The 27581-nt window shown below is 46.6% G+C and overlaps 1 protein-coding gene across 5 annotated transcripts in view; it reads right to left on the bottom strand.

The window, feature by feature from the left end:
• Positions 1-8827: 8827 nt before the first annotated feature.
• MRO (maestro) overlaps positions 8828-27581 on the bottom strand; it is an 85200-nt gene continuing 66446 nt past the window's right edge. For 4 of the 5 annotated variants that reach the window (XM_070779089.1, XM_070779088.1, XM_070779090.1 and 1 more), the window contains 5 exons: positions 19520-19622; positions 18128-18274; positions 16878-17060; positions 12509-12664; positions 9385-10682 (listed from right to left, as the gene is read on the bottom strand). In XM_070779089.1, coding sequence (XP_070635190.1) covers positions 10476-10682; positions 12509-12664; positions 16878-17060; positions 18128-18274; positions 19520-19618 — 792 coding nt within the window. In that variant the 5' untranslated portion in view covers positions 19619-19622 and the 3' untranslated portion in view covers positions 9385-10475. Of the gene's footprint in view, positions 10683-12508; positions 12665-16877; positions 17061-18127; positions 18275-19519; positions 19623-27581 lie in introns of all 5 variants that reach the window. The other variant, XM_070779091.1, reaches the window with a different exon arrangement.

A 27581-nucleotide genomic window follows, 5' to 3' on the forward strand; every position in this document is an offset into this window, starting at 1 on the left:
ACGCTACAGTCTGAGAGGGAGGCAGCTGGGAACAGCTTTGCATCGATACAAGGGAAACCAGAAGTTACAGGCTTTGATCCCTCAGGCAGACTTCATTTATTGACATGTATGTTTAAATCATATTTAATAAAAAGCCTTGTGATGTCCAAACTGCTAGGCTAGCCATTACTTTTCTTGGGAAAAGTAGCGCAAGGAGGTTCATCCATAGTTAGGTCTAGAAATCAACACAGATCCAAGTAAGCAAATGTTATTGCAGGTCTAAACCACTGCAATAAAGCAAATACTGTAATAAAGTAAGTCACAGGATTTTTTGTTTGTTTGTTTCCCAGTACGTATGAAAGTTATGTTTCCATTATACTGTAGTCTATCAAGTGTACAATAGCACTTGTCAAAAAGCAATGTACAACGTACATCACTTAATTTTAAAATACTTTATTCCTAAAAAATGCTAACCATCATCTGAGCCTTCAGTGGGTCATAATCTTTTTGCTGGTGGAATTCTTGCCTTGATATTGATGACTGCTGACTGATGAAGGTGGTGGTTCCTTGGGGTGGCTGTGGCAATTTCTTAAAATAAGACAAGAGTTTGCCACACTAATCACCTCTTCCATTCATGAATTATTTCCCTGTAGCATGCAATGCTGCTTGAAAGCATTTTACCCACAGTAGAACCTCTTTAAAAGCAGAGTCAATTCTCTCAAACTTCGCCACTGCTCTATCAACTAAGTTTAGGGAATAGTTTAAATCCTTGGCTTCCCTGATGGCTCAGTTGGTAAAGAATACACCTGCAATGCAGGAGACCCCAGTTTGATTCCTGAGTCAGGAAGATCCCCTGGAGAAGGGATAGGCTACTCACTCCAGTATTCTTGGGCTTCCCTTGTGGCTCAGCTGGTCAAGAATCCGCCTGCAATGCAAGAGACCTGGGCTCAGTCCCTGGGTTGGGAAGATCCCCTGGAGAAGGGAACGGCTACCCACTCCAGTATTCTGGCCTGGAGAATTCCATGGACTCTATAGTCTGTGGGGTCATAAAGAGTCGGACACAACGGAGCGACTTTCACTTTACTTTACTTTTGCTAAATCCTTTGCTGCCATTTCAGCAGTCTTCACAGCATCTTCACCAGGAGTCGCTTCCATCTCAAGAAACCATTTACCCGTCTATAAGAAGCAACCTCTCCTCCATTCAAGTTTTATCATGAGGTTGCAGCGATTCAGTCACATCTTCAGGCTCCACTTCTAGTCCTAGCTCTCTCGCTATTTCCACCACCTCTGCAGTTACTTCCTCCCGTTAATTATCTTACCTGGATTTTTTGGATAATTTGCTGCGGCTTCTACATCAGCACTTGTTGCTTCAGCTTCTACTTTGACATAGTGGAAATGGCTTCTTTCCTTAAACCTCATTGACCAACGTCTCCTGGCTTCAAGCTTTTTTTCTGCGGCTCTCTCTCCTCTCTCGGACTTCTTAGAATTGAGAGATAAGGGCCTTGCTCTGGATTTGGCCTTGGATTAAAGGAATGTTGGGACTGGTTTGATCTTTCATCCAGACCACTAACACTTTCTCTAGGTCAGAGTGGGCTCTTTCACTTTCCTATGATTCGTTTGTTCACTAACTGCTTAGCACAAGAGGTCTAGTTTTGGCCTGTCTGAGCTTTTGACATGCGTGATGTGTGTGCGTGCTAAGTCACTTCTGTCGTGTCTGACTCTTTGCAATCCATGGACTGTAACCTGCCAGGCTCCTCTGTCCATGGGCAAAAACACTGGAGTGGGTTGCCATGCCCTCCTCCAGGGGATCTTCCCGACCCAGGGATCGAACCTTCATCTCTTCGGTCTTCTGCATTGGCAGGCAGGTTCTCTGCCACTAGTGCCATTTGGGATGCCCAAGGCAATGGCACCCCACTCCAGTCCTCTTGCCTGGAAAATCCCATGGACGGAGGAGCCTGATAGGCTGCAGTCCATAGGGTCGCTAAGAGTCGGGCACGACTGAGTGACTTCACTTTCACTTTTCACTTTCATGCATTGGAGAAGGAAATGGCACCCCACTCCAGTGTATGGCACCCCACTCCAGTGTTCTTGCCTGGAGAATCCCATGGATGGAGGAGCCTGGTAGGCTGCCGTCTATGGGGTCACGCAGAGTCGGGCACGACTGAATCGACTTAGCAGCAGCAGCAGCTTTTGACATGCTTTCCTCATTAAAACAAAAGTTAGAAATGAACAGGCTTAAAATGAGAGATGGGCTCCTCTTCCTTTCACTTGAACACTGAGCGGCCACTGTAGGGTTATTAACTGACCTAGGTTATTAACTGACCTAATTTCAATGTTGTTTTGTCTCAGGGCACAGGGAGGCCCGACTAGAGGGAAAGGTGAGGGGACAGCTGGATGTTGGAGCGGTCAGAACACACACAACATATATGGATTAGGTGCACTTTCCTACATGGGCATGTTTGTGGCCCCCAAAACAATTACAAAAGTAACATCAAAGATCACTGATCACAGATCACCTTAACAAATATAATCATGCCAAAGTCTGAAATATTGCAAGAATTACCAACATGTGACACAGGGACACAACGTAAGGCACAGGGCACCCCTAGCGTGCTCGGCCGGAGAAGGCAATGGCACCCCACTCCAGTCCTCTTGCCTGGAAAATCCCATGGACGGAGGAGCCTTGTAGGCTCCAGTCCATGGGGTCGCTAAGAGTCGGACACGACTGAGCGACTTCACTTTCACTTTTCACTTTCATGCATTGGAGAAGGAAATGGCAACCCACTCCAGTGTTCTTGCCTGGAGAATCCCAGGGACGGGAGAGCCTGGTGGGCTGCCGTCTATGGGGTCGCACAGGGTTGGACACTGAATCGACTTAGCAGCAGTAGCGTGCTTGGCGCAGGCTTGCCACAAACCTTCAATTTGTAAAACATGCAGTATGTGGGAAAGGCAGTACAATGAGGCTCAATAAACTGAGGGCTGACTGTGAACAGACTCACGGTGTGTATTCCATTGTCAAGCTAATAGCCTTTCTTTGTTTACCGAGCATTAATAAGAAACAACACTTACAAATAAAACCAGTTAACCATCTAAACAAGTACACTGTGTTTAATACAGGAAATTGGATTTGTTCCCTTAAGTCATAAAATTCTGTTTAGGGAATTGAATTTGTTTGCTATGGTTGTAAAACGAGCTCACTAGTGAATTAATTTAATCCAGCATCCTGCACATGGTGTTGATTTTCCTGCTGGTCAGAAAATCTCCGATTCCTTGGATTGTTCTTCTCAGGCTTATAAGGGTCTAAAAAAATAAACTGCCACTCTAACAGCTCTAAGTCCAAACAGATTGCAACTTTTGTTTTTCCCTAACAGAGTCATAAATGTTTTGAGTTAAACTTGATCCCAATATTTCAGGGATCTAAAAAAAAAGTGCCATGATTTCTGAACACGGCTATCCTATCATAGAGAAAAGGTTTGGGTGTAACTAAATTGTACAAAATAGATCCACGTTGAACTTGTAAACGGAATCCTATTTCACAGAGTAACAGGGGGACCTGTTATCTGGCAAAGCATCTTGATGTAAAACCATGTACCATAGCTAATTTTACTGTTTTTAAGATTATTATATATTGACCGTTCCTTTTAAACAGAAGCCTGTGTTAATATTGTAGTTCATTCTTTCTACCACTTTCCCTTGGATAAATAGGCTACGATAATGACTGACTACTATTCCTCATCTTGGAATAACAATTTACAATTTACACAGACTGCTTCATCTGATCATCAGAATATCTTGTGTGGTGAGTTTCTCTCCCATCTCACAGATGAAGGAACCAAGACTCTGAGAGGTTATATGACTTGCTGAAGGTAACCAGCCAGTAGGTGACAAAGTCAGGGAGCGTTTTCAGATGCCTAGTCCTGTGTCCTTCCAGCACACACGATGTCAAATTAGGGAGTCAAGCTTCTCTCCTTCTCCAGGGAGGCTGTATCTGCCGATAAGTCAGTGCGAGTGAGCACTCGGAAAGCTTTAAACTTCTGTTCACATATTTTGCTATAGCAGAGCCCTGTGTCTCTACTAGCAAGGCTTAGCAAACAATTTTAACTCTCTGATCTACATTTCTGAAAAACATTTCTTCTTGAAGGGAGACATTCGGGCCATTTCCTGGTTAACATTTGCAAAGCGCTGCAGGAAACTCATTAGCTTGAAAGGAACAGGATCACGGCAGTCGAATTTGGAAACAGAAGGTGAGGCGTTAATTATTAACATGATATCACCCGAAGATTCACGCAGAATGATTAACGGTGCTGTTGGGAATGTTAGGACAGAATGAACAGAGCCCTTGAAGCCATTCCCGGAGCAAGAAAAGGCCTGGCTCCTGCTCTGAGTGTTCACAGCAAGGACCCAGCGGGAAAGAACAACTTGTTATTCTTATTCAGTTATGATTCTTCCTTATTAAAATGCATTAAGCCATTCCAACGCCTACAAGGTGACAGATTCAGGCTTTGTTGAGGCACCAGCATTTGCAATTCTATAAACTCAGACATCTTTGTTGGGCTGAGGCTCAAAGTTAGTCTTGGGTGCCTGGTGAGGGGCAGGGTGCACAGCTGCCCCTGGGATTCCAATCATTCACTGGGGAGGATCAGGATCAGACTCACATCCCCACGCTGCAGGCCGGAATGGACCTCGCTGAACACCTGGGTGCCTTCAGGAAGAGAAGGAACAATATCTGGAGAGTGGGTTGCGGGTGAGGAGCAAAATTAACTGGTGTTTGCAGGGCACCATCTATGAGCCAAGCACTATGTGAAGTGCTCCCTGTTATCTAACTGAATCTTTGTAGAACAACAACTCTGAGTTATCGTTTCCATTTTAGAGATCAGCACACTGAGGTGTGGTACACTGACTTACAGGGTCATGCGGGTGAGTGGCAGAGCCAGATTCACACTCGTGGGGGCAAATTCTAGGCCCCATCCTCCCAACTGCTCTGCCCTCCCTCGGGAGAAGAAGGGCGGTTGGAATTGACCCAGGGAATGGTAGGTGGAAGCAAGGACATGGATGGTGAAACATTCAGGAAGTAGGAATTTAAGAAGTGCCAAGGGAAATTAGAGGTTGGTGTCTATGAATAATCTTATGTGTCAGGCTTAGAGGTCTGTGCTTAACTTGGTAAATAATAGGAGCCTTTTAACACATACATAAATACAGAAAACACTTACTATACTAAGGTCGGACTGGAAGAATGTAAACTCTGTAATATAAATACACCGATAGTCAACCATAAGCAGTTTCACTTATCAACAGGTTATGTCATCAACAAGTTAAAACAGAAATGCCACAAAAGAACAAAGGCAAACACATATTTACTGAGAGTGAACAATGGCCATCCCAGGCTTTTCAAAGCATATCACTTTATACACTGATAGGCATTTAATTTTTACCTTAAAAGACCATTTTGGTATGTGTTCTATGATTATAAAAGTAATACAGGCTTACTGCAGACAACTTGGAAAATGCAGAAAAGCACCAATATGTGTCTGCCTGGTTTATAGCACTACCTGCTGGCTCTCCTACTCAGCTGCCATTTCTTTTAACAAAACCCACTCTAGTGTTTTTCTAACGTGTGAAGCATTCTCTCAATTACTCCCCAGGATTCGGTTCACACCGATGACCAGTACTAACCACACTTGTTAGGTCCTCAACTTCCTTCTGTGTCTTTTTCTCTCCCTTCTCCTCTCCCTTTAAGAAAACCCCATCTCATGAGTGACCTAAAGCCGGGGCCAAGCTACATGCACATCCCCACCCTGACCGCTTAGCCTGGCAGTGCTTGAACTCTTCTTTCGCTCTCGTTCATTCGACAGTCCCGATGTCTAGGGTTTAAAAGTAAGAAATGTCAAATCATGGCCTTAGGCTGGCATTCAGATTAACAAGCACCGCCTGGGGAAAGAAAAACTTTAAATACATAAGCATAAAAGTAACCTGTAGATGGGTTATAAGGAGAGAAAGGATCACTTTCATTTGTCAAAACAGGCTCCTCCTGAGGAGTGATAACTTCAGATGACTTTCAGACTCTTCCTCCTTGCAGTCAACATTCATTTTCTAATCACTTACTGAGCACCTATGAGGTCATACAGGAGATAAAAGGGTTTCCCCGATAGCTCAGTGGTAAAGAATCCACCTGCAATATGGGAGACACAGGAGATGTGGGTTCAGTCCCTGGGTCAGGGAAGATCCCCTGGAGGAGGGCATGGCAACCCACTCCAGTGTTCTTGCCTGGAGAATCCCATGGGCAGAGGAGCCTGGCGGGCTGCAGTCCATAGGGTTGCAAAGAGTCAGGCACGACTGAAGCAACTGAGCACAGCACCGCGCAGGAGACACAAAAATATGTGAGGTAGGGTGAGGCCTTTAGCAGTTTCAGACCTACAGGTTAAAAAAGTTTTCAGTGAGGTAAAAGATGTTAAGGGGCCTAAGGTGGCTGGAGTGCTCTGGGCATTCAGAGACGGGAATTCTCCCCTGAGGAAGGGGATCAGGCGTCTGATTCAGGTCTGGGAGTACAGACAAGAGACACACGTGAGATGTGCATGTGTGTGCGTGTAAGTGTGCCTGGGTGAGTGGGGGAGGGGATCTGAAGCAGGAAGAACAGACGGTACAAAGGCAGGGAGCCCTAGAGACCAGGCAGTGTGCAGGGAAGAGAACAGCCAAACTGAATGGAAGCAGAGAGAGGAACAGAAGACACTGGAAAGGAAGCGTGTGAGCCCATGGCTGAGAGCCCGGGATGGCAGAGTTTGGACTCCATTCCCACTCGTCTGGAACTACTCAGTCATTCACCAAATGTTTCCTCATCATGATGTGAAGTGAAGTGAAAGTCGCTCAGTCGTGTCCGACTCTTTGCGACCCCATGGACTCATCCAGGACTTCTCCAGGCCAGAATACTGGAGTGGGTAGCCTTTCCCTTCTCCAGGGGAATCTTCGTAGCCCAGGGATCGAACCCAGGCCTCCTGCATTGCAGGCGGATTCTTTACCAGCTGAACCACAAGGGAAGCCTGTTTCCTTATCATAGACCCCATCAGATAGAGACAGAAAAACAACTCATGGGCCCTTGCTCTCACCACGGAATTCCATGATGATTTAACTTTCTAGAAGGATAGTTTAAACTCAAAGACAGCTTATTTAGAGAAGAACAAAACCAGCCAAAATGCAACACTGGTGACAAGAATTTTTCCTGTTTTTGCTAAGTGATAAGCTGTCCCAAAAGTTAGTCACTAAAAACAACACTCACTTGATTGCGTACTAAATTGATTCAGTCATGTCCGACTCTTCGCGACCCCATGGACTGTAGCCTGCCAGGCTCCTCTGTCCATGGGATTCTCCAGGCAAGAAGGCTGGTGTGGGTTGCCATGCCCTCCTCCAGGAGATCTTCCTGACCCAGGGATCAAACTCATCTCACTTACATCTCCTGCATTGGTAGATGGGTTTTTTACCACTAGCGCCACCCGGGAAACCCCGCTCACTTGATTCCGTACTTGTACTTCTGCAGTTTGGGATGGTCTTGATGGAGACAGCTTATCTCTTTTCCATGTGGTGCTAGCTGGGGTAGCTTGATCGACAGGGTCTGGCTAGAACGGCCAACTTGTGTCCTACATCTGGGTCTCAGAACTCAGCATGGGCTGGTGTGGCCTGCACCCTGAAGACCTGTGAGCTTTGCAGTTGCCCAGCCTTGAGGCCAGAGACAGCAAAGAGCCGAGAGATGGCAATGGGACATTGATGGTTTCTTAGACAGGGGATCTGACACAAAGGCTCCTGGAGCAACAACTCACCATGTGCAGCAGAGGGCAGGCGGGCCATGCCAGCAGCCTCCTTCTCTACTCCAGGAAGGAGGAGGCTACCATTTACAGGGGGGAATTGATAGCAGGTGGCCTCATCAGTTACCAGGGAATAATTAAGCCTTATAATTAAGAGAATTGTATAGTCATGTGAGTGAATCGGGGACTGGCCAAGCAGGGCATACCCAGAGAGCAAGAGAACAACCTTCTTGAGAGGGGGAACCCCATAAAAGGGGTCCTCAGTTCTCCTCCACATGGCATCTCCGTGTAGTTACCTTGGTCTTCCTTCCAAAACGGAGACTTCAGCCATTCTTCTTCCTTCCTGGTAGTCTGGCTGTTGATGCAGCAGCTGGCTCCACCCAGACTGCAAACCAGGAAGCTGCTGGGGCTCTTAAAGCATAGCTAGAACCGGCACGTGGCCCTGCCAGCGCGTGCTAGTGGTTACCGCAGGTCCCAACTGCTACGTCACTTCCTGTCTTGACAGGAAGAAAGCAAGCCCACTCGTGCCTGGCTCCAGCCGCCCCTTCTGCCCCCTCCCACAGCCTGTCCCTCCCAGGACACATCGCACCCCCTTGTCTGTGTGATGTGGTCCTGTCTTTGGAGAGCTAGGACAGAAAACTGAGGCCCTGGTGCTCAGACTGGCATTACGATCCCCCTGCAGCATCTGTGGCCTTCTAGTGTTTTCCAGTTTCAAGGCTGGACATAGTTGGTCCAGGGATGACCCAAACGCCAAGATCAGCAGTAAATACCAGGATTTCCAGGAGAAGACTGAGAAGCCATCTGGCTGGAGGGAAGGTGGGAGGGACTGTGAGATTTTCCTTCTTGTAAGATTTGTAAGACTTTTTGCTTTTTATAAATCTATAAGATTTTTATAAGAGGGACTGTGAAATTTAACTCATTATAAGATTAATGTGACCCCACTTATAACTAGGATTGATCACCAAAAAACTGACATAGTAGCCAAGAGATGATTAATAAAAATGTATACTCAGTACACATAAAAGCAAAAGTTAACTGAGTCAAACAGAAGAGCAGCAGTGGCAGGTTTTTTTAATTAGTTTTATTTTTTTTACATTTCTAACCATCCATCAGTTATTCCATAACAAGGCAGTGTGCTGACTGAATGTAGGCTCCTGTAGTCAGGGTTTGAATTCCGCTTCGATTAATTTCTGGGTAATCTTGGGCAAATTAATTTCCCTGGGCCTTAGTTTTCTTGGGCTTCCCTGGTGGCTCAGATGGTAAAGAATCCGCCTGGAACGAGGGAGACCTGGGTTCGGTCCCCAGGTTGGGAAGATCTCCTAGAGAAGGGAACGGCTACCCACTCCAGTATTCTGGCCTGGAGAATTCCACGGACAGAGGAGCCTGGCGGGCTATAGTCCATGGGGTCACAAAGAGAGCGACTTTCACTTTAGTTTTCTTACCTATAAAATGAGGGTACTAATAGTACCTTTCTCACAGCTTGTTGTGAATATTAAATAATATTTGCAAAGTGTGTAGTACCCAGTGAACTGTAAACATGCTCAATACACATTATTCATTATTAGTATTCCACATATTACCATTACCTCGAGGTTTTTCAACACATGCTTCATCGATTTTTTTTCTCTTTATTAACTCTTGTTTGGAATGATCTTGGAGACACTGGCTGTTGACAATGATGAGCATCTAGAAACTGCCCTCCACACTAACTTCTTAGTACCTTGGCCAACTCTAAATAGGTCTCGCCAGAAAAAGGTATTAATAGCAAATGGCAAAGGATCAATAGCAGATTAAAAAAAAAACAAAAAAAAAAACTTCAGGTAATATTCTCCTAAACCTTAAAAATTAAAAAGAAAGGTTGGTGACAGAGATATCCTTAAGAAGAAAAATGCTGAGAAAAAAGCACTGAATCCACATATACTTTAAATGTTTTAAAGAAAGGACGCACCTTACCATCAAACTTGTGTGGAAGAAAATGAGATACGCTATTTAGAATTTACTTTCGATGTAACTATGCAATTCCACGGTCTTAAGTTTGCCATCAATTGCTCTCCCAACATCCCATTTTCTATTGCAATCACCAGAGGCAACGGAGCATCCGAAGGGTTAAAAGAGGGGGACTACCAGCCCCCAGTCATGCGCTCCGGGACCCACCTCCCTGCTGCTCTGTGTTTACAGGATTTTATTTGCATAGAAGAACTGCAGGAGCTCAGGATGGTAGTGGCTCTGAAAGAAATTGGCAAAGGGACACGTGAGGGACGGATCCAGTAAAGCTCCTCGACTCTAGAACCAGTAGATGGTCATCAAAGGCTGAGCTTGAGGATAAACAACTTTCAGGTTCTCAGAGGAGGAGGCATCATCACTGGCATTCACCCAGAGATCTAAGACAGGTGGTGCCAGTGGTAAAGAACCCGCCTGCTACTGCAGGAGACATAACGCAGGTTCCATCCCTGAGCCAGGAAGATCCCCTGGAGGAGGGCACGGCAACCCACTCCAGTATTCTTGCCTGGAGGATCCCCTTGGAGCCTGGTGGGCTACAGTCCATGGGGTCACAAGGGGTCGGACACAACTTAAGCGACCTAATACACACACACACGCAGAGATCTAAACAGGAACTGCCAATGTATTCTGTGCACAGTCCTCTGGGCGTTTTGCCATTTACATTGCGTTGTGGGTCAATTACAGTTGAAACATACAGTTGTTTTATGGGGGCAACTCCCTGGTGTGCCGACCACCTTCCGCCTTACACCGGCATCGACTGCGCAGGGACTGGAAGAACGTCTCCTGCCCTCGCTCACTCACCAGCTGCCGGCAGAGCTTAGGGTTCCTTTGATCCTCCTCATTCTGGAAGCTGTAGTCCTTGCTTTGTCTCAGATACGGAGAACAGGCTCGAAAAGTTGTTTTGCAGGCCTGAGAGAAATAATATTACCACCTAATGGTCACAAACGTGAGAGAGTTTTATAATTCCAAGCGAGGAGGAGGAATGCGCCGATCTGTGGTCTAGGGACCACTGAGAGGGTGAACTTCACTTCCAGAAAGTTTGAAAATTTGAATCTTAAAGGATTTCTGCTTATGTTTTTTATTTTATTTTTTCAAACTTTAAGCTTTTTATTTTGTATTGGGGTATAACTGATGAACAATGTTGTGATAATTTCAGGTGAATGGAGAAGGGACTCAGCCATGCGTATACATGTATGCATTCTCCCCCAAATTCCTCCCACCCAGGATGGCACATAAAAACTTTGAGAGGATTTATGCTTATGCAATGACCATGTCTATAACTTGGGCCTGTAGGGGAGGGCAGAGCCTGGGTTTACCACAACACTTCCTGTCTCATCAAAAGTAGTGCTGGATTGCTATATTTAAATGGGTAACCTACAAGGACCTACTGTAGAGCACAGGGAACTCTGCTCCATGTTATGTGGCAGCCTGGATGGGAGGGGAGTTTGGAGGAGAAGGGATACGTGTATACGTACGGCTGAGTCCCTTAGCTGTTCTCCTGAAACTATTACAACATTGTTAATCGGCGATACTCTAACACAAAATAAAAAGTTTAAAAAAAAAACTATTTTAAAAAGTCATGCTAGATTCCTAAATTCAATCTCAATCTCTCTCTCTCCCTCTCCCTCCCTCATGCACCGCCTTAAAGAAGATCAGTGATTTAGTGGAACCCTTTGCTGGGCTTCCCTGATAGCTCAGTTGGTAGAGAATCCACCTGCAATACGGGCGACCTGGGCTCGATCCCTGGGTTGGGAAGATCCCCTGGAGAAGGAATAGGCTACCCACTCCAGTATTCTGGCCTGGAGAATTCCATGGACTGTGTAGTCTATGGGGTCTGACCAAGAGTCAGACAGGACTGAGCGACTTTCACTTGCTCCTGATGGTTTTGAAACTCTCACCTGCTCTAAAGCAGCCCTGAGGTCCACCCAATCCCATGAGGACACATTTTCTCCAAGAATGAAACAAAAGTTTCATGGCTCAGACAGTAAAGAATCAGCCTGTAATGCAGGAGACTCGGGTTCAATCCCTGGGTCGGGAAGATCCCCTAGAGAAGGGAAAGGCAAGCCACTCCAATATTCTTGCCTGGAGAATCTCTTGGACAGAGGAACCTGGAGGGCTACAATCCATGGGGTCACAAAGAGTCACACACAACTGAACGATTAACACACTTCTCATTGGAGGAAGAAATGGCAACCCACTCCGGTGTTCTTGCCTGAAGAATCCCAGGGACGGGGAATCTGGTGGGTTGCTGTCTATGGGGTCACACAGAGTCGGACACGACTGAAGTGACTTAGCAGCAGCAGCAGCAGCACTTTTCATAGGAAGCTAAGAAGCCAAATCTGAACCAGGTGGAAAATCTGAACCAAGTGTGCTGACAAAAGCTAGCTGGGCATGAACGAATCTCCTCTGAGAGGAGCTGCTGCCCTAGAGAGTCAGCCAGCACCTCCCTGCCCCGTCTCCATTAACCTGACTGTATCTGGCATTGACAGGGGCCAGAACCAGGCAGGCAGGGCAGGAGCAGATGGAAAAGAACACCCCTGCTCAGAGAGGAATCAGGTAGCCATCAGAGAGGCACTTTCTCCAGGACTCACACGGATGCTCCTCTGAGCTTCCATGATGGACCTGGCCGCAGTGGAGGGCTTGACATCCCGACTCAGCAGGGCTGCCTCCCCGCTCCCTCCGCAAACGGTGCTGTGGTTCCAGGTGTTTGGTTGCCAGGAGAGGCTCAGACTTACCTTGGCCACCTGGGGATTCCTGTCCTGTAAGTGGGTCAGGAGGGAGTCCTGAGTCTGCTTCACCTGACGGGTGAAGAAGCTCCTCCACTTCCGTCCAGCAAGGTCAGCCAGTTGCCCAAACAAGACAAAGGCCGAGTATCTCAGGCTGTCATTCTCCTGTGGGTCCCCCGTGAACAGAACAACAAACCCCGGTCAGTACCACAGAGAGCTGCATCACGGGACAGCGCGGCCCTGTTCCCTGCACGTTCCAGGTGAGCCCTGACCTCCCGTCTCAGCACTCGGCCAGCTGGGCTGGGGGATGGAGAGAAGACCCCCGAGTCTGCACTGAGGCCCTCCTCCAGCAGACACGGGCATCACTGTGGCTACTCCCAGCTCCCCAGATTTTTTCTTCATTATTCAACGTTGTGGAGATTGACGATGTTTACAGGGTTTGAAATTCAAAATAACCAAGTATTATGGGCTTCCCTGGTGGCTCAGATGGTAAAGAATCTGCCTGCAATGCAGGAGACCCAGGTTCGATCAATTCAAAATAAACCAAAAAGGTTTATAAAAAAAAAAAAAAAAAAAAGAGTAAGTCTCCTTCCTACACTTCTCCACCTGCCACCAAAGTTCCCTCTCCACAAAGTCATATATTTTGTATGCAGCCCTTCGGAAAATTAAGAAGGAAAAAATAAAATATATATTATTATATAGCCCTTCCCACGTTTTTACACAAATGGACATGGACCATTCCACTGTTAGGCACCTTGGTTTTTCATCAGTCTCTCTGGGAGCTCTTTTCCATGTCAATCCAAACAGAGGTTTTTGGCGGGGCGGGGGGTGGGGGGTGGTGCTGTGTCATAGTTCATTTGACCCACTCCCTGTTAATATTCCCAGCATTTTTGCCAGGCCATCTCTATGTTGGTCTGAATTCTCCCACATGCAGCAGAAATCATTGATGAGGAACAGAGAACCAGAGTGGTAACCCAGTCTCCTGACTCATGGTGAAGGAATTTTTATATCAGTGTTTCCTGATCCTCACCAGCTCTAGGTGAACCAGAGGGAACCGGACTTGGACGGGCCTCCTCACACAGACGTTCAGCAAGACTGGACACCACTGATCTCTTGTGAAACAATTTTTAGCACGTGTAACACATACAGAAATTGCTTTAGTGTTGCACTTTCTCCACTGTTCTACCGGTGTGTGTGTGTTTAATTCGATTCAGCTGGTGCTCACGGAGTCCTGACTCCATCTGAAGCACTACCCTAATGCTGTGAGATGTACAGAGGTGTGTAAGGGGCTGTCTGTCCCCCCGGGAGTCTGACAGTCATCTGAAGGGGACATAGCACAGGCAGGCAGGGAAGAATGCTCTGACAGAGTTACAAACTGTCAGAAAGAGCTCCCCACAAGTATCCCCAGGTTTCACTTTGACAAGGGCTCTCTGATCAAAAATCAGTCTACCTAGCTTTAAAAAATGATTGCATGAGAAAATGGGTTACCTCTTTACTCATTAAAGCCAGACCTGGGGCAAGTTCCTTGACCCTCCCGGCCTCAGTTTCCTTAGTCACAAGATGGAGCTGATAAAAAGAGCTCATAGTCCATTAACCAAGAAACATGGGGCCAGAAACTTCTTGGAATTCCATTTTTCACCTCTCAGATATGGTGTCCTTAAGCGTTTGTTTTATGCATTACATAACACTCCCACGGAAGGGTCTGCAGAGTACCCCCTAAGCAAATGCGCTTGGAAAGGGGACTGAGGAGTTTCCCCTGAGGCCCTCGAAGTCCTCGTCCTCCCCGGCTCCTCCTCCTCGAAGTCCTCGTCCTCCCCCAGCTACCCCTCCTCGAAGTCCTCGTCCTCCCCAGCTATTCCTCCTCGAAGTCCTCATCCTCCCCGGCTACTCCTCCTCGAAGTCCTCGTCCTCCCTGGTTCCTCCTCCTCCTCCTCAAAGTCTGCGTCCTCCCCAGCTCCTCCTCCTCAAAGTCCGCGTCTTCCCTGGCTACCCCTCCTCGAAGTCCTCGTCCTCCCCGACTACTCCTCCTCGAAGTCCTCGTCCTCCCCGGTTCCTCCTCCTCCTCCTCGAAGTCCTCGTCCTCCCTGCTACTCCTCCTCGAAGTCCTCGTCCTCCCCGGCCACCCCTCCTCGAAGTCCTCGTCCTCCCCGGCTAGCCCTCCTCGAAGTCCTCGTCCTTTCCAGGTACTCCTCCTCGAAGTCGAAATCCTCCCCGGCTACTCCTCATCGAAGTCGAAGTCCTCGTCTTCCCCAGCTACTCCTCCTGTGCCCCCCGCACACACGACCTTAATGCCTAACTGCTCCTCTCCTCTGGAGGAAATCCAGTTTGCCGGGACCGTGGTTGCTGATGTGCACAAAGAATCCTCCCTCTTTCAAGGCCCATCTTTGACCACCATGTACACACACATAGGGTTCCATCACCTAGGATTCCATCACCTGCCCGCCCCCCACCCCGCCCCACCCAGGAGGATTCACTGTAATGGAGCCGTGAGTATATACACTCTGATGACGTTGACTCCCACATGTGTTAAATGACATTCCAGAGACTTGATAGATTAGGATTGATGCCCTGATCCCCGGTCCTATTTAAAAAATCCCTCCCTTTTCCCCTAAGAGTCCTTTCAGGACTCTCATGCCTGGAATTCTAGAACAAAGGCTTATGCTGCGCCCCCACCCCCACCCCTCAAGGTCGCATGGCAAACAAGCCCTGGCGATTAAGATGGCACCTCCAGAGAGACTTAGAGACACCTCCCTGGAGATACCTGCTTAATACTCCAGGGAGGTGGAGTGGAGACCTCCCTCCCCACCCCAGAGAGCCCTGGTTCACATCGAGCACAGGCCTCCCTGTGAAGGAGGGGAGGCAAATGTCCCAGCAGCTACTCATAAGCTTCAAGCTCCATACTTTGCGGGTTTCTCTTCCTCCGGTGGGGTGCAGGCACCCGGCTCTCACAGAGTTACTCCTGAGGAATCAGGTGTGAGGAACTCATGCAGGATGCTCTGTGAGTAAATGCAAGGTCTGCTCCCTGCTCTACAGGTCTTGCGTGTATGTGTGTATGTGTGTGTGTGTGTGAACTATGGTAAGCTAACTGATCAGCTGTGTGTGTGTGTGTGTGTGTGTGTGAACTACAGTAAGCTAACTGATCAGCTGTGTGTGTGTGTGTGAACTACGGTAAGCTAACTGATCAGCTGTGTGTGTGTGTGTGTGAACTACAGTAAGCTAACTGATCAGCTGTGTGTGTGTGTGTGTGTGAACTACGATAAGCTAACTGATCAGCTGTGTGTGTGTGTGTGTGTGAACTACAGTAAGCTAACTGATCAGCTGTGTGTGTGTGTGTGTGTGTGTAACTATGGTAAGCTAACTGATCAGTTCCCGAGCCCTCACATTCTGTGTCCATGCACTTTTTGTTCAGCCTGCCTTGTCACCCAGCAGTTAAGAGGGCAGGCCCTGATTGTAAAGCAAGTATCCAATTAAAAATCAATTATAAAAATTAAAATAATAAAATAGATAAGCAACAAGGATATATTGTACCAAGAATTACAACCATTATCTTGTAACAACTTTTAATGGAGTATGAACTGTAAAAATACTGAATCACTGTGTACCTGAAACTAGTATTGTAAATCAACTATACCTCAATAAAAACAGAATTCAATTAAAAAAAATTTTTTTTTAAACAGGAAAAAAAAAAGTGCAGGCCCTGGGCAGAGGGCCTAGTTTCATACCCACTTTCTCACACCACGATCCCTGGGAAAGCTACCTAACCTTTCGAGGCCTTGGTTTCCTCCTCTATAAAGTGAAGATAACAGCGCCTGCCTCACCGGGTTATCATGAAGGTGAGACGATCCATGTAAACTGCCTGGAGACAGGCCTGCACACAGTAAGACCTCACTAAACATGGACTATGCTGATCATCACATTTGTAAGAAACCGTTGAACACATGTGGGCGTCATCATCGTTAAGTGTGTATATACGCATCGGTTCTACTATGATGAACACTCCTTGAGGGGTGGTGATGGAATCCTTAATATCTTTATATGTCTTCCATAACCCCCAGCACAGTACCAGTCTCTCAACAAGAAAGTTGAAAGTGAAAGCCACTCAGTCATGTCCGACTCTTTGCAATCCCACAGACTATACAGTCCATGGAATTCTCCAGGCCAGAATACTGGACTGAGTAGCCTTTCCCTTCTCCAGGGGATCTTCCCAACCCAGGGATCGAACCCAGGTCTCCTACATGGCAGGCGGATTCTTTACCAGCTGAGTCACAATTTCTTAATAACTAGCGAATAACAGAGGCCTTGTTTCCCGAGCAACGCGTCACCCAGGGCTCACATTTGACTTTAAGAACCTGGAATTTTCCCGCATCGTCTCACTTACGTCATCGAGCAGAGTTCGGGTCTGGAGGGTGATGTCTATGAAGAAGGAGCCCAGGGCTTTCCCCTGCATCTTGCCCAGGATGATGGTCAGGGTTTTCATGCTTTCATGGATGACTTCAGAACTCACCGGGTCATACAGACCATGCACCAGCAGGTCTAGGATAATCTTCTTATACTTTCTCACCTGTTAGCAAGGTTTAGAAAGTGTTAGCAGCACAGCAATCGCTCTGCAGGGGTTGGAAAGCAACTCCACTTCTAATCATCCAATAACCTGGGGCTTTGGACTAAGAGGTCGTGGCTTTCTTCAGCACAGGATGCAATATCTCTCGGCAAAACAACAAACACTTTCACTAATCTGACCCAAGAACCCAGCTCGGTCTTGGAAGCACGGAAAGAGCAGTCTGGAGCCTGGCCTGTGGGTGGGTGAGGCTGGGGAGGGCATGTTAAGGAGGGTGGTGGGCTGGGTGACCTAGGGACCTGTGGCCTATTGGGGATTTTGACAGGGGATGAGACGAAATGGTCACGGAAGTGGACAGATGCTGAAGGAAGAAGTGGGGAAAACATCTTTTCCTAAACAAACATAAATTCTTAGAAAAATTAAATTCTTCTACTAAACATAAATTCTTAGAAAAATTAAATTCACCAGAGGGTGATGTCCAGCCGTGTGTTAACCTTGCCTGCGGTTCCGTATCCCAAGGCTGATGATACTGAGCAATGATGCTGACCCCAACGGAGTCACATGAGCCTCTGTGCAGTCTCCTGCCTTCGAGGGTGGAAGGAGCCAGTGACTTTGAGAGCTTCTGATCTCTCAAAGGTCACGGTGGTGATAGACGTCGTTCCCATGGTTCCCTTAGATCCCATGGCAGACAGGAGCGGGAGACACTCTCCTGCTGACGATGAAGAACTAAAGCTGCCGTGCTGTGTGAGGGCGGCCTCTGGGATCCCACGGCCAGTCGGCAAGAAAGGAGGGACGTTAGTTCTACAACCGGAAAGAACTGAATTCTTCCAACAGCTCCCAAAGCTTGGAAGATGACCCTGAGCTTCAGAAAGGAATGCAGTCTGGCCCACACCTTGATGGCAGCCTTGCGGGCCCCTGGGCAGAGGACCCAGCTGAACTGTACCTGGACTCCTGGCCCAAGGAAACGGCGAGATACGAACGCCAGGCCATGGAGATCCTTTACACAGCGTGGACCCCCAGCCCTGGGGACTCCAGGCCACGAGGGCTGGCCGAGTGCCCCCTGCCCTTCCTACCTTGTCCGGGGTCTCACAGGCCATGGTTCCCAGGCCTCTCATCACCATATGACGCTTTTTAACACTGGGGTCCCGGGCTGTCTCTGCCAAGATGAAAAACACATTCTTCAGAGGTTCCTGCTTCTGGAGCCTCAGATTCCAAGAGACCTAGGTGGTGGGTCAAAAATACATTGATTTGGGAGTGTTCAGAGTGACACCCTACCCATCACCAACCCTAATCCCTCCCTGTAAGAAAAACCTGTTTTGCTGCTCCATTTTACTCCTTTCTCCGCCTAAAGACACCTGGCTTTTACTGGGAATATATTGTTTAATCTACATATTGGAGAAAAGAATGGAGGAAGAGAAAAAGGGGTGGAGAAAAGTGATGCAGAGCTTATGTTGAGGTAGGTTTGGGGAGATTACAGAGAGGGGTGCCTGGGCAGCTGTGGATGTGACAGAGCTGAGACAACGGGGCTTTAGGAGCATTCATGAGATCTGAGAAGCCCAATCTCTTTAAACAGGACAGGGGAAGCTGTGTTCCCCAAGTCCCAAAGAAGGGTTTCCTTGACCTTCTTCCTCCCACAGCTCTTCTTGTTTTTCTGCTCCACCTTGTAGCTAAACCTTGAAAAACGTGTCTATACTCACTTTCTCCAGCTGCTCCATTCTCTCTTGAACCTTCTCCCATCAGGCTGATGGCACCCATACCCCCTCCCCTACTCTCTGTCCCCAGTATGACTAAATCCCAGGGTCAATTCTCAGTGTTCATTTCACTCAACCTCTCAAGAGCCTTTGACACAATTAGCAAAGCACATCGACAAGCATTTTGGGGCACCTGAAAGATGTCCTACCCCAGAATGTGAGCATCTGAGCAATGATTAGGAAAAGAAACACATAAATAATGCATATTGGGAAGCACTGTGTGGCTGATGCATAAATCTGGACTTCAGAGTCTAAACTCTAACTGTAGGGCAAGAGATGGGATATTAGGGCTTTGAGCCCTGACACCAAGAAGGGCGTGTTGTCCTGGGCATCACAGGACACGGCAATGTGTTGGAGTCAGAACCAAGACAATGCAAGATTAAGGCAAGATCCAAATTATCCTTAGTAGAGGGGGTGGGGTGGGGCTGGAGACGAGACCCTCAGCCCTATTTGGAGTTTGTGTGATACCAAGGCTCATCAGTATTTCTGAATATTCATTGCAGTTCATTCTATATTATTAAGTTCGCAGCAAGCTAAATTCTTCCCAACTCATCTTCTTGTTATCCTATAAACATTTCACTTGTGTTAAGAGCTGCCATCAAACTTTTTTCAGAAGAGGCACCTCAGTAGAAGGAAGGGAAGGAACCCACAAGCACACGTATCACAAAGTGGCTACTGAGACAGCCCATTTGTTCATAGTAATTTGTCTCAGACCTTGGAAAAGAAAGACATCACTGATGTGCTTCTCTTCTTGGGCTGGGTGGTGGGGCTGGAAAGGGGCTGGCCCAGCATTCTTCTCGGTGTTTGGTCCATGGAACTGAAAAAAGAACAAATCATCATATGAGCCACAGACACTCAAAGCCCTGTGCCAGGTAGGGCTATAAAGAAGCAGCATCCCTGAGGTTTGTCCTGGGGAACCTGTCACCAAGGAGATGGACCAATCACATCAGAAGATAAAGAGCAACACCAGCATCACAAATCATCAGGGAAATATAGATCAAAACCACGGTGAGATACCACCTCTGGGAGTGTACCCTCGGTCAAAGCCCACAGTGGGTTAGGGCTTATTCCTTGAAGAACCAGGTGGTAAGCCAAGCTATTTGTTCTTTGTTTATATACAGCTTGCAATTTTACCACGTGTGTATATTATTTAAAATATATCGGGTTGGCCAAAAACCCGAACGTTTTGGCCAACCCAATACATTATAAATAAATACAGCTTGCAAAGTGATTCTGATCTGCAGCCTGGTTTGAGACCCACTGGAGTAAACCAGCGCTTCTCAGACGTGAGTTATCAGAGGAACTTTGTAAAATGCAGATTCGGACTCAGTGGGTCTGGGGTGGGGTTTCCTGCCTTTCTTATAAGCTCCCAGGTAACATCAAGGCTGCCAATCCTGAGTACCACGCTTTGAGAGCAAGGATGCAAAGTTGGAAGCTACAGGAGATAAGACTATGCACTGGAAGTGCTGGCAGAGATGCCCCACTGCGCGTGAGAGAGCTTCAAAGGAGAAGCTGAAGCACACTGAACACATCGAGGTTCCAGTGGGATTCCATGCAGTAAGTTACACGGGAGAGGTAATAATAGCAATTAAAACAGGGAAGTGGTAGAAGATACGGCAACAGGAAGTAGTTAAAGGCCAGCCATGAAGGACTGACTAGAGAGTTTAGTTTTAATTGTAATATTAAATTAAATTTGATTAGCTTAATTATGTAATTAAATTTAATTTAGTTTTAATTTGTATATGAGTGAACCATTGGGTTTTTTTTAGATGAAATCCATGTAACATACAATTAACTATTTTAATAACATTGTGCAACCACCACTTTTATCTGGTCCTAACCTAAAATGCTTTCATCAAAGAAAATCCCATACCCATTAAGAAATTACCATTCTGCCCTCCCCCACCAGTCCCTGGCAACCATTAATCGGATTACTGTCTCTACGAATTTACCTACTCTGGATATTTAATATAAATGGAGCCAAACAATATTAGGGCCTTTTGGGTCTGGCTTCTTTCTCGTGGCATGATGTTTCTGAGGTTTATCCATGTTGTTGCACATACTCGTACTTTATTCCTGTTCATATCTAGGTAATATTTCATGGTATGGATAGCCACACTTGCTTAGCCATTCATCTTTTGATGGACAGTGGGTTGTCTTCACCCTCCAGGTGCTTCGAATAGCGCCTCTGTGAACAATGGTGAACAAGTGTTTGAATATTTGCTTTAATTCTTTGGGTGTATACCTAGGAGTGGGATTGCTGAGTCATATAGTGATTCTAAATGGGCTTCCCTCATAGCTCAGTCAGTAAAGAATCTACCAGCAATGTGGGAGACCCAGGTTTGATTCCTGGGTCGGGGAGATCCCCCAGAGGAGGAAATGGGAACCCACTCCAGTATTCTTGCCTGGAGAATCCCATGGACAGCAGAGTCTGGCGGGCTACAGTCCACAGGGGTCACAAGAGTTGGACACGACTTAGCAACTAAACCATCACCATCGTGATTCTATGTTTAACTTTTTGAGGAACTGCCAAACTGTTTTCTGCAGTGGCTATAATATGCAAGAGTTCCAATCTTCCCACATCACCAAAAGCTTAGTTTCCAGTTTTTAAAAATTATTATTACATTCATCCTAGTGGGTGTGAAGTGGTTTGCCCTTCTGGGTTTGATTAGCACTTTTTAAATGACTACTGGTATCTTTTAGTATGTTTATTTGTGGTTTGTACACCTTTTTCAGAGCCATGTCTATTAAAATCCTTTGCCTGTTTTTTAATTGAGTTGGTCTATCTTTTTGTTTATTAGTTGTAGAGTTCTTTACATATTCTGGATGTGTGTGTGTATGTGTGTGTGTGTGTGTGCTTAGTGGCTCAGTCGTGTCTGACTCTTTGTGACCCCATGGACTGTTGGGGATTCTCCTGGCAAGCATACTGGTGTGGGTTGCTTGTCCTCCTCCAGGGGACCTTCGCAACCCAGGGATCAAACCCAGGTCTCCCACACTGCAGGCGGACTCTTTACCATCTGAGCCACCAGAGGAGCCCCATACTCTGGATACTAGACCCTTATCAAGGGCTTCCCAGATGGCGCTAGTGGTAAAGAATCTGCCTGCCAAAGCAGGAGACCTAAGAAACCTGGGTTCAATCCCTGGGTTGGGAAGATCCTCTAGTGGAGGGCATGGCAACCCCCTCCAGTATTCTTGCCTGGAGAATCCCATGGACAGAGAAGCCTGGTGGGCTACAGTCCATGGGGTCACAAAGAGTCAGACACGACTGAGCCACGAAGCACACACACACACACACACACATCCAGAATATGTAAAGAACTCTACAACTAATTCTCTGTCCATGGGGGTCACACACGACTGAAGCGACTTAGCCCAGCACAGACCCTTATTGGACATTTGATTCACAAATACTTTTTCCCACTCGGTACATTGTCTTTTTATTTTCTTGACAATGTTTTTTATGCACAGTCGTTTTTAGTTTTAACAAAGTCTATCCATTTTTGTTGTTGTCATTGTTGTTGAGGCTTTCAGTGTTATATCTAAGAATTCACTATCAAATCCGGTCACAAATATTTACCCCTATGTTTTCTAAGATTTTTATGGTTTTAACTCTTAGGCTGTTCATCCATTTTGAGTCAGTTTTTGTGTATAGTGTGCAGTAGGGGTTCAGCTTCGCCAAAACCATTAACCTTTGTTTTGGTTTTTTAAAAAAACTTTAGTAGAAGAAATGACAGGTATGTAGCTACAGTGGTTCTCAACCCTACTCATGTTGGAATCATCTAAGGAACTTTGAAATGTTTAACACCCTGTCTACACCCCAGACCAAGTCTACCATCATCTCTGGAGGTGGGCCTGGGAATCAGTATTTTAAAAAAACTCACCAAGTAATTCCAATATGCAGTTACTGAATAGACTAGTGACCAATCATCTTGTTTTGCCCTGGTGATACTGTGATTAATAAGAAGAAACATATATTTGGTCTTGGCCCCATTTCTGGCACGGAGGTCCTAAAACCCTTGGAATTCCCTAAGTGATTAGAACCATAAAAGCATCTTCTCTTACGCTAATGAGGTGGCCCTAAGTCATCTGAAGGTGGGGACTGGTTGTCAGGGGAACCAATCCAGTGATCAGAGGGCTGGAACTTTCAATTTCACATCTTCTTCTCCTGGGAGGAGAGAAGGGCTCGAGATTGAGTTCAGTAACCAGGGGTGAATGATTTGATCAACCGTGCCTAGATAAAGAGGCCTCCACAAAACCCCAAAAGGATAGAGAGCTTCCAGATCAGTGACCACATGGAGCTTTAGGGCAGGTTGTGTACTTGGAGAGGCAGGGAAGCTCCTTGTCCTTTCTCCACATCTTCCTGTGCATCTCTTCCATCTGGCTGTTTCTTAGTTATATTTTTATAATAAACCCTTGATTCAGGAAGTAAAATGTTCCTCTGAGTTTTATGAGCTGCTCTAGCAAATTAATCGAACCCAAGGAATGGGCTGTGGGAACCTTCAGTCTACAGCTGGCTGGTCACACATACTGGTGACAACCTGGCCTTGGGATTGGCCTCTAAAGCATGGGGACTGAGCCCTTAACCTGTGGGATCTGATGCTATCTCCAAGTAGACAGTGTCTGAGTTGAACGGAACTGAACTAAATGGAAGTGAATCGTGCGGCACCCAGACAGTGCCCGCCGAGGAACTGGAGAATAGATTGGTGGTGTGCAAAAAAAACACACTGGGGCATGGCCCTGATGGGTTTCCTGGGACATGGGACTTTCAGAGCTAAGAGCCGAAAAGTCCTGGGCAAGCCAGGACAAGTTGGCCCTGCTAGTTTTGCTGGAGTTCTGAATTTATTTAATGCAGGTGACTGCTAGAACCCAGTCCTGTTAAACAGCTGTGCTTTGGAACATTTGACTCTTTGACCTGGAGGTACACGGGGATTTGGCTTCTCCATTATCTTTGCCCCCCTACCCCAACCCAAGCTGGTTTCAGTAATGCTCTCTTAGTCAGAAGACACTCAGGAGACCCATGAAAACACCTCTTCACCCTGTAACCCCTGTCTCTGTTGCTTCTTCATCCCTGGACAGCACACCTCCCCTCACCACTGCAATGAGGGACCCCCAAACCCCCCAGAACACTGCATTCCCACTAACTAGCAAGATTTTTTTTTTTACTGCAACGTGGCATGTGGGATCTTAGTTCCCCGAACAGGGATCAAACCCACACCCCTTGCATTGGAAGAGTGGAGTCTTAACCACCGGACCAGCAGGGAATCCCCTAGCAAGATGGTTTTTGTTGCTTGAATAAAGGCGTTCCCACACACTTCGCACTGAGCCAGTGGTTCTCACACCCAAGTGCACACCCAAATCACCTGGAGGATCTGTTAAAACACAGATTCCCAGAGCCCGTCTCCAGGGTTTCTGATTCTCTACACCTGAAGCAAGACCCATCAGTCTGCATTTGTAAGAAGCTCTCAAGTGATGCTGGGATGCTCCCAGTCCAGGCATCACCATACTTTGAGATCCAGGGCCTTTTAAAAAAAGAAACCACAGTATTACTATGTCATCCCCTTCCAGAATGAAGGGATTTAAAAATTTACACTAGCGCATGTATACCTGTGGAGGATTCATTTTGATATTTGGCAAAACTAATACAATTATGTAAAGTTTAAAAATAAAATAAAATTGGAAAAAAAAAAAAATTTACACTGAGGCAAAAAAAAAAAACAAAAAACAAACAAAAAAAACAAAAACATGCTTGGTTGTTCCTTTCTGGGGAATTTCTGGACACAACCCTTTGTATCAAGGAACCTGCCACTCCTCAGGCTGAATGCTCTGGATCGGAGCTGACGGGCGCTGAGCTGCGGGTATGTAGAGCTTAGAAGAAGAAAGTTCCCTCAATGGTCACTCCCCAAGGAGGGCACAGGCCTCAGTAATAAACTGCTGGTGTCCCTGTTCTGCTGCATAAGAAAATCATGCCTGAAGCTTCTCCCCATCATGCCTGAAGGAAGGAAAGCCAACCCGATTCCCTGGTCTTCACTCTGGCCTCTCTTGCAGGATTAGCACAGCACAGCTGAGGGCTTTAACCACCCAGGCCGCTTCCCCAGGCCTCAGGAGGGAAAGGCCTCACCTCTTTTTAAAATTTTTATTGATTTATTTATTTCTGGCTACTCTGGGTCTTTGTTGTTGCAGGCAGGTTTTCTCCAGTTGCAGCGAGCAGAGCCTGCTCTCCAGTTGCAGCTCAAGGGCCCTAGGGTGCATGGACTTCAGTAGTTTCGATTCCCGGGCTTTAGAGCACGATGCACAAGCTCATTAGTTGTGGCACACAGGCTGAGTTGCCCCATGGCATGTGGGATCCTCCCGGACCAGGGATCGAACCCGTTTCCCCTCCACTGGCAGGCAGACTCTTAGCCACTGGACCACCAGGGAAGTCCCAGCCTTGTCATTTCTTAAGAGCCACATCTAATGGAATTTAAGGCCATGGAAGGCTCTCAAGCAGAGCAAAGTACTTGAGGTTGAGCACCCTGCTTGGGGGATTCAGTTGTGTTTAGAAAAACACAGGGCCGCACAGTAGCTCACCAACGCCCACCTCCCCAGCACAAGAGAAAAACTGTGATCTCGTTTAGTCTCGAGGTATCAGGGCTCATCTCCATCTTTGGGGCAGGGAAAGCAAAGCATTTCTCACCGTGTTGGCTGGGCCTCCTATGTCAGAATGCCCCAGAGTGCTTGTTAGAAGTGCCAGGCCCGCTCCATAATTACGGGATCCGAGTCCCAGGGAGCAGAGGACCTGATGGCGTTTACAAGATGCCTGGTGACAGTCCACACAGCTGGCATAGAAGAACCTCTGGAATATTCAGGAGGAAATTTACCAACTCCAGAAGTGGCAAACTCCACTCACCTAAGGCTGCACATTGAATTTCTCTTTCAAAATAAAATTAAAATCAGGCCAACTGTACAGGCTATGACTTGGACATACCTCTTCGATACTCTTCTTAAATTAAAGGTTTGCTTTAAGAAATACAACAAATCTAAAAGTTACTTTGAGGCTGCTGGGCCCTTCACCTGAGTTTTGTCTCCCGAGCTGTGGCCTCTCAAAGGCTTGCCTCCACCCACCTGCCTTGCTGCCTGCCTCCCTCCTCCTCTCCGAAAATTAAGTCCTTTCAACCCAAACCAATCAAACAAAAGGATCATCTCCACCTGCTGCAAGACAGGATCTCCAAGAGGAATGTTATAAACAAACTGTGAAGAAACAGAGTGTGTGGATTTGAAGGCTTAGGTGTTCATAACTCCACCCATAAGCCCACTGGCCCCCAAACAGCCGTTCTTTGCCACGAGAATTGGGCTCTTCTGCTGGGTGACTTGGACTCCTGGTCTAGCATGACTGAGTCCGCTCAGTCCGGAGGACATCTGGACACCTTGAGCCTAAGGCCAGGCTCTGCTTGGAGTTTTGTTCACCCCTGTGCACATTCTTCAACAAATTCTTCCCCCTCTGGAAAGTCCTTCCCTCTATGCTGATGACTTGCCCCCGATGGGGACAGTTTCACCATCACAGCGACCCTGAAGCTTGTCTTCATGGCCCCATTGTGTTCTTACCTGGTTTTCCTGAACAGACCTGGATTTGGGGTGACTTAGATGAGTTTTGCCCTTGAGGCTGACTCCCAAATGCCTTTGCAAATTTAATTCCTTCTGACTGAAAATGTTAGATTTATAATCAATAACCTTTTAACTCACTAAAACTGAAAGCTATATTATGAAGACCAAAATTCTTATCTGTTAAATGAGGGAAAGAAACTGTTAGGTTTGCAACAATCCTTCCAACACTGAAGTTATTAATGATAACAATAATTAGTAGCTACCACCACTGGACACTCGTGTATGCTAGGCACTATACTTAGCACTTTGTATACACTGCAGGCGAGGCTGTTTATGACCTCTATGAACCAACCTGCCAGGTTAACCACATTCTGCAGGCCCTCTGTGAATGGTACCTACCAGTGCTTGTGGCCCATCGTACTCTCTGCTAACTTCTGCTGCGTTAGTCCTCATATGCTTACCAAGAACCGGTTTATAACAGCTGTACTTGTTACTGTAACCGTGAATTTTAACTATTATAGAAACTGATGAAATATGAGAAAGGGAGTTGTTTCTGTGAAAGCAAAATTGAATATTTTGGGAGGTTTCAACAATGGGGAAGCAGCTTTAAAAAAATGCTGTCCAATTAAGATTTGTGTGGGTGGACAGAAGTTTGAAAACAGTGTTAATAATCTGGAATGATTTACTGGAATTGGGATGTTCGTACAGAAAGCGATTTTACCTGAGTCTTCTCAGATGTCTTTAAGTTCTCACTACACTGAAAGAAACCCAACCTAGACCTCACAGATGCAGTGTTATGCATGTGGCTCATGCAAAAAAAGCTCAACAAACACTCCCTGGAGGATTCTATGTTCAAAGAAAAGGCCATAGCCCCACATTAAAAACTGGGAAATTCTACCTTTTAAGGTAAATATTTGATGTGATGTTTTATATCAATAATTCACTCCTTCAACCATAAGCTCTCTAAAATCCATTCCCAATCTCTCAAATAAGTCTTTGTTTTATTTCATTTAACCTTTACAATAATCTTGACAGATAGGTTTACTTATGCCCACTTTAGAGGAGAAACTGAGGTTTAGAGTGGTATAAACAACCTATGTCGATGTGTGCAGGCTGAGTCACTTCAGTCGTGTCGGACTCTGCGACCCTATGGACTACAGCCCGCCAGGCTCCTCTGTTAGTGGATTCTCCAGGA

The sequence above is a fragment of the Bos indicus genome, chromosome 24 (genome assembly GCF_029378745.1).
Source record: "Bos indicus isolate NIAB-ARS_2022 breed Sahiwal x Tharparkar chromosome 24, NIAB-ARS_B.indTharparkar_mat_pri_1.0, whole genome shotgun sequence".
Taxonomy (NCBI): domain Eukaryota; kingdom Metazoa; phylum Chordata; class Mammalia; order Artiodactyla; family Bovidae; genus Bos; species Bos indicus.